The 7,161-nt window shown below is 49.4% G+C and overlaps 3 protein-coding genes across 3 annotated transcripts; 2 read left to right on the plus strand and 1 right to left on the minus strand.

Moving 5' to 3' along the window:
• Window positions 1-2,113: 2,113 nt before the first annotated feature.
• On the plus strand, window positions 2,114-2,473 carry EPUS_08245 (uncharacterized protein; the record flags this gene model as incomplete). Its single annotated transcript, XM_007788457.1, has 1 exon — window positions 2,114-2,473. The coding sequence occupies one exon, from the start codon at window positions 2,114-2,116 to the stop codon at window positions 2,471-2,473; it is 360 nt and encodes a 119-aa protein (XP_007786647.1).
• Window positions 2,474-3,752: 1,279 nt separating this feature from the next.
• On the minus strand, window positions 3,753-3,941 carry EPUS_08246 (uncharacterized protein; the record flags this gene model as incomplete). The annotated part of the gene is made up of 1 exon (XM_007788458.1): window positions 3,753-3,941. The coding sequence occupies one exon, from the start codon at window positions 3,939-3,941 to the stop codon at window positions 3,753-3,755; it is 189 nt and encodes a 62-aa protein (XP_007786648.1).
• A 1,360-nt stretch (window positions 3,942-5,301) lies between these two features.
• Window positions 5,302-6,060, plus strand: EPUS_08247 (uncharacterized protein; the record flags this gene model as incomplete). The annotated part of the gene is made up of 1 exon (XM_007788459.1): window positions 5,302-6,060. The coding sequence occupies one exon, from the start codon at window positions 5,302-5,304 to the stop codon at window positions 6,058-6,060; it is 759 nt and encodes a 252-aa protein (XP_007786649.1).
• Window positions 6,061-7,161: the final 1,101 nt, after the last annotated feature.

Consider the following 7,161-nt stretch of genomic DNA (forward strand, 5'->3'; position numbering starts at 1 on the left):
ACCACTATTTGTTGATATAATGGATTCTTTTAGATAAGGAGTTTGGAGACATCCAAGGGCTATAAAAGAGTGATATCAATGATGATTGTGATGGCTTTTTTCTCTATTTGTAAGCTTCTAAATTAAGTAGCTATTAATAGAGCAAATATTAATTATATAGTAGAATTGAGAAAGCTATATATGATGCTCTAAGGGCTAATAAATAGTCAAATTCTTGCGTAATTAATTGTTTCTATTAATGTTGTTTATATAATGATTATAGCGATTGATAGCGTAGGGAATAAAGAGCTATGCAATGGCTTGAAACTAGAACAAGTCAATAGTTCATAGATTACTAAAATTTGTGAGCTTCCAAATCAAGTAGCTATTAACAGAGCAAACGTTAATCATATAGTAGAATTAAGGGAGCCATATACGATGCTTTAAGGGCTGATGAACAGTCAAATTCTTGCGTAATTGATTGTTTCTATCAACGCCGTTCATATAATGGTTATAGCGATTAATAGCGCGGGGAATAAAGAGCCATTTCTCAGCCGAATCGCCGAAAACAGGTCGTACAATTCGAGCGTTTGTTGAGGTTGGAGAGGGTCGTTTTCGAAGGCGTTCGATTGTGTTGTTTTTGAGGCAGAATGCAGTTGTAATGCATAACACGGCGTTGTTATCCTGTCATAGAAAACAGAGGGTATAACCAACGATTTCTGCAAGAGTAGAGTTTCACACAAGACCACGGTTATTATTCTTCATCTTAACCAGCCAATTAGGGACCCCCTGAGCATTTTTTCGAGTAGTACCTGTACAACAGATATTAAGGGCCAACAAAGCATACGCGACAGTAATATTCAAGAAGAGATTATCTAAATAAAGGTAGTAAACATAATAAGGATGATACTCACGTAGCCTTTCTGCTAATCAAATAACAAGAGCATACGTTAGCGCTAAATGTATCGTTTTTGGACCAATTAGGATTAATTAATTGACTATAACACCATGTTTAGGAATATCCTCAGGGCCATTATCACCACTATGCCACAACTAATTATATGCATAGCCGTTATCTGCAAGGACCTATACTTTGTATCCCTTAGCAATAGGCTTGTTTGGCAGTTTGACTGTATAGGCATCCAAATAACAGCGAGGGGGATAGAACTTCAAGGTGGCACGCCTCCGAATATTTTGGTATATATTTTATTATTCTACACCCTATTTCTGTCGTCCCACACCCAAATCCTAGTGGAAAAGGCGGCGGGTTTGGAAAACAGGCTTTAAATCTCAGATGATCAGCTAAGTTTTCACATAGCGGTTGTGTCTTCCCTTCCAGCAGCTACCTAACCTTCGGGCGGTGGTGAGTGGAGTACAACCGTGAACTTTTTGTGTTTTTTAGTGAAGCTAGCTCTTATAACTAAAGGGAGTGGGTTCGAAACTGGGTCTGTTCATGGGCTTTTTTGTGGGGTTATTTTGCTGTTCGTCTTGACCTGTTGTTACCATCGTAAGAGATGCTGCTGGCAAGCCGTTGAAAACATAAAGAATCTCTCTCTCTCTCTACCTACCTAGCGCAGTGGTTTTCCTTAGGTCACATTCTAACAATACTTTTTACCTGGAGGGGTGACTGCTCTCCCTCAATACCATTGACTCACGCCAACCATGCCCCTGTTGACCGCTCCTGTCACCCTTTTTTTTCCCCTCTTATTCGCGTCTTCAATTCTTCGATAGCTGCCGTGGTTTTGAGGCTTGAAGCGACTATTTCTGTATATATTCTTTCCAACGATTCCTCTTCCTTTTGTGCCCCCTTACAATCACACTGATTTCGAAGCCAAATCTCCCGCTCTGCCACTTCACCCCTTCCGCATCCTTTGCCAGCGGCTGCTCCAAAGCTCAACCTCGCCATTGCAGGCCTTGACCGGATGGGGGGGGGCTCGTCACGCGTCAATCATTTTCACAATCTGACACCTCGTGCCAATCTTGTGGCAGCCGCCTTACCTGACGAGAAAGAACTGGCTTGGGCATCCCGAGCGCTGGAGGGGAGTTCGACTCCACCAAGACTACGGTGCGATGCTGAGGGAAGAAAAGGCAAGAGCTCTCCAAGCAGTCGTCATATCGAGCGCTATACCCGTCCATGCCCGATCAAGTCATCAGGACCATCGAGATGAGTGCCCATGTCTTGTACGAGAAACTCTTCAGCACCAGTGTAGAAACCGTGAGACTCGCCAATCCTTCTCCCCCTCTATCAACCACCTACCCACGATTCCTTCCTCGTCCCAATCTGTCTGCACCGCCTATCGAAGATCTCAGAGGAAACACACCCCCTCCCAGAAAGCCAGCTGCGACATCCCCCGCAGCTTCTCCGCCTCCTACCGTGACGCCGCACGCGAAAATACTTACGCTCCAGGCTGATCGGCCGGCCCGCGCGGATCTTCCGCTCCCAAACCTGCGAAACAAAACTCGACGGCGTCCCGGCTTCTTCGTCGCCTACTAGTTATGCGCGATTTCTCCGGCGGGGGATCTCCGTCGAACGACCGCTCCATCCACGCCATCGACCGCGCGCTGTGGGTTTCCTTCTTCGGGAGGATGATTCCGTGGGGTCCAGGCCCAAAAGCGTCTCTGTCTGTGCGGGTGGGGCACTACGGCTGTGCTGTGGGGCCCGAATTGAGGAAAAAACAAGGACGGTGACAACGCAACGCAAATCGCAATCGCAGTCGCAATCGCAGTCGCAATCGCAGTCGCAATCGGCATGATCGAGTCCCACGGCGGCGGGGGAAAGATTGCATAGCTTTTTTTTGTAGTCTGCATGAGGGGTTGCAGGTCAGGAAGAGCTTACAGAGAGATAATGGGGCCCGGGGGGGTTGAGCATCAACACCAACCCGGCCGCCAACCACGGCAATATCCACGAGCCGTCCGGCATCGGGGCGGGAGATGCCTGCCTCCGCACTATCATGCCGGGTTTGGAGAGGCGTTCAATACCGGGGCGAATGAGGTCACGGCTTGTTTGTTGTCTCGATGGCACGGAGTCGCCGATGAATGAGATTGGGAAGGGGCGGTTAAGGTGGTCGGATTGGGTGTGTGTTGCAGGAGAGTTTGATTACGGCTAGGGAGATTGAGTTGGATGAGATGGGCAGGAGGGTGGGGAGGCCGGAGGGTTTGGCGAAGTTTTAAGGCGGTGGGTGGGTGGGCTGGACGGGGATGTCCTGAGGGCTTGTGGTCAAGGCTGTAGGGAAGCATTGCCTGAAAGGGGAAGGTAGACGTACTTGGTGCACGGGTCTTTGGATTTGGTTTCTTGTGGAGATCGAACAGATACAATTTGACCTGATAGCGAGAACTTCAGGTCCATCACGGCATTGAAAGATAGATAGAGGCACGGAATCACGTTTAGTGTGTTTCTTTTGGTGATATGCTGCTCTGAGGCCTAGTTAAATCAGCACAGCTGATCTCCCAGCACCCCGTGCGGTCACATGTAGTGCCAGAACCACGACCAGAGTCTCAACACCCCCCCCCAACTCCAGCTCCACTGCTAAAAACGCAACCCACGACCGGACCATGCTGTTGTGTGTTGGATGAGAACGAATGAATGCCCGTTTGACAAGCATAACGAGTGTGTCCTGATAGCTCTTGGCAGGTTCGGTGAAAGTGGGCCACGAGATTTCAAAAGTACCGAAAATTTGGCGCATGGGGATCGAGTGCGCAAAGCTTGGAAAAAATCCCTCGGGGCCCAGGCTCAGTTAACGACAGTTGGTTCGAGGGTGGGAGACTGGGTGGATTTATGGGTATCCCTGACCATGACCGTTTGCGGCAACAGCTTCGACGCCGCGGTCTTCGAGCGCTTGGGCATCATGTTCGTGGGTTGGATGATATGCTTCCCGTTTGGCAAGAGAGTTGGCTGCTTCGTTGAAGGGGACTGCAACCGCGAAGGCGATAAGAGTGATCAAGGTGAGGATGATGGACTTCATGTTGTTGGGTTTTTGGTGTTTGGTGGGGTACTGGGGGCTTGTCTGGTCTAAGATGGGTTCTGAGAAAGTTTGCTTGTTCGATCTTGGGTGGATGAGGGAATGTTCTGGACATTGGGAGCCCTTATATACCTCTCAGAAATGCTGAGTAATCCGCCCTCCGGCGACGGTCTGGACAGGAACCTGTTGGGCGGAGATATTGTATGACAGGTGCTTAGCTGTATGACACTGACGAAGGGTGCCAACGTCAAGAGCCCAGATGCTTTGGGCAAGCAGTTCCATGGTTGCCACATCTCGGTTAGCAAGATTGGTCCTGCAGGTAGCCATGACCACAGTCGTCCAGTCGTTTCCCAACACTTAGAACGATATGAGGAGAAAAAGTAGGATGCCAAATACCCACATCAATTAGCGGTCAGATAGCTGGTTTTTTTCCCTCCACATGCCACATTCACGGTCACACGATTGTGCACATCTTGTGTCGACATACTCGTGAATCCAGATGAGGGGATGAATTGCAGATGCTTGATCCCGAAAAGAAATGAGAGGACCCCAACCCCATCTTGACGTCTGCCCAAGGGCATTCCATCTCTTGGTTCGAGAATACTGCAGTCGACACTGTGTGACGCTGTCAGAGCCGTCGCCCATAAGCGCCAATGAGATTGTTGCAGCCACTACTCGGGCATTGGATGTAACTTGTATCAAAGGCGACTGAGCATGGACGTTCCTCGCCCATGATGTGCTGTCATGCGTGACAGCTTTGAGCAGCCAACCGGCTATGTACAGCTAGTCACTGTCTGTCACTGGTATGACAGCCTTCACAAAGTGACAGCGCGTTCTTGAGGTGCGAGAGGTGTCAGAAGCCAGTAAGAGGGCAGTTTAGATTTGCCGCTGCCCGGTGTGACCTTTTCGCACTTAAGTTGACCGGCGGAAAGCCTGGCTGCGGGAAGTCGAGGTGGTTATAGTTGGTAGTCTCCAGGGGGGGCGCCTTTGCACCTACTTACGAGCTGTTGTGTTTGGCCAAACCATCATGTTCTGAGTCATCACCAGCCTGGGATGCAAATCCTTCTTCCTTCTCTTCGAATATGGATATTTGGCCCCGGGCTTAACGTTATGCCTCGAAACAGCGACGAATCCTATAAGGAGCATGTAAAGGTTCCCTCAGGGAGATGTCTTTCCTGTCTGTTTTTCTGTATAAGACCTTCCAGACCTAAGTAAGGGAATTGTGTCCCACTGACCTAATTGTCGCTACTTGACTGGTATTTCGTACACCTTTTTGATTGGAGAACTGCAATCGTCATTTTCTATCTCACGCTTACCGATAATTCTTTTCACCGATTGCTAGTCCTGCCCAAGTGTTAGCGTAATGTCTCGTTGCACGTTCTATCTGCTCTCCCTACACGGCTCGGCTTCCGACTTCAAAGCCTCCATCTCGACCATTTCCAATACTCCCCTCTTCGTCGGTCAAGTGCATCGCTGGGTGGCACCTCCTATGCGACACAGCATCGATCCTCTCACCACGCAGGGCTCGTGGGACGTCTTCTTGTTCTTCGCTGGCTCAGTGAAGCTGCCGGAAGCAATAGAAGCCTTTCGGAAAGCCGAATGGAGGCTCGAAGCCGACGCACCACCGCCGATGCTAGCTGTGTTCAAGAACACGGATCAACAGCATTCTCGAGCTGGACCGGAAGATGTTCCTGCCTTGACGGGAAGATGGGATCACCCGTACCAACCTGATCCAGACGCGCACCAGGAATTTGACTATTCGCCAGAGTTGCAAAACTGGGTCCGGACATTCGGCAAGCAAGAAGGGAAGAGTGCTGTATGGATGTTCAATCTCCTCGCCTACCAAGATGGGAAGCGCGAGACGTTCATGAAGTACGTCGAGGCGTTTGCTGCCTCTGTCGGCAAGGCAGTTGGATCTGAATCCCAGATCTTTGGCCAGGTAATAAGATGCTCCTCAACATCGGATGGTGAGGAGCCATGGGAAGATGCAGCTCTTGTGCACTACCCTTCAGTATATCATTTTGGGGATTTGGTGGGCAGTGAAGAATATCAGAAGCTGGATGCCAAGTACAAGGTTGGGACGATCAAGGATACCTGTATCTTATGTCTGACAGAACTCTAGAGATAGACATAGAAAGAGGGTGGCACAATCGATCTCGATAGGGGCCGTGTGTAGCATTTAACCGTCATCTCGGAGCATGGCTGATGTGTTGCCCAGAGGAATCCATCCAAGTCCATCCAAGTCGATCCGACTGGGGGTGGAAGTGCTGACTTAGCACCTCTCAACGGTAGAGGTCGCGGTTTTTACAAGGAATTTCATAAAATTCGAAATTTCAAAATTTCGACTAGTACAAGTTGCGAATCTACGTAGTAATTGTTTTCATCTCGCCAAGATCACGTTAGTCCCTATCAAGAATGCGCTCGTCCTCATACGGACAGCTTTGATCATGTGACCTGAATACCGGCGTGAGAATTCTCCTTGCTGTTACACTTAACGGCCTCAACTGCTTTAATGGATATAGCTCTCTTCTATATCGAAAACGCTCGAAATGGGCCGTCCTTAAGCATATTGAGAATTACAGAGCCCTTCGAGCTGCATTTCAGCACTTCGGGGGCCAAGGGAAGCTGCATCTAAACGACGCTAGCTGAAATCTATCTCGAAATCTCTTAGTTATACGTAGTAAATTTCCGTAAATTCCGGCCAAAACTGGTTTTCATCTCAGACCCCTGCTCAACGGCCTCGGACCTTCGGACCGCGAATCGTCAAGCATTGTGCCCCTGTTCTATTTCCTATCGTCATGAAGAGCAGGTGAGGTGCAGGAAGCACTGAGCTCATCATGTTTTTCTTTCCATAGCTGGCTTCTCTGTATCCCCCCTCCATCGGATATGGCAGGAAATAGCTGATGCAGTGTATGGCAAAGATGTCCGACAGGTCGGAATTCCGTGCCGAGATTACATACATGGCCTAACTCCTTCCAACGCCTGCCATCCTACTTGTTGGTAGGAGTAGCCTCCTCTCGGAGGGATATCCCCCATCTATTCTTCACTCTCAGGAAACCCCATTGCACATTTTAAAGAAAACACAACGGGGTTGCCGAGAACCCGACGGCGAGCTACAACCGATTAGAAACGCCAGATTGAACAGCGAATATCCGCACGATGGGCTCGCTCTCCAACCCACCCAGCCGCACCCACTCGCCCATCTCCTCCCTCCCACACAGAT

This window comes from Endocarpon pusillum (genome assembly GCF_000464535.1).
Source record: "Endocarpon pusillum Z07020 unplaced genomic scaffold C720841, whole genome shotgun sequence".
Lineage (NCBI taxonomy): Eukaryota > Fungi > Ascomycota > Eurotiomycetes > Verrucariales > Verrucariaceae > Endocarpon > Endocarpon pusillum.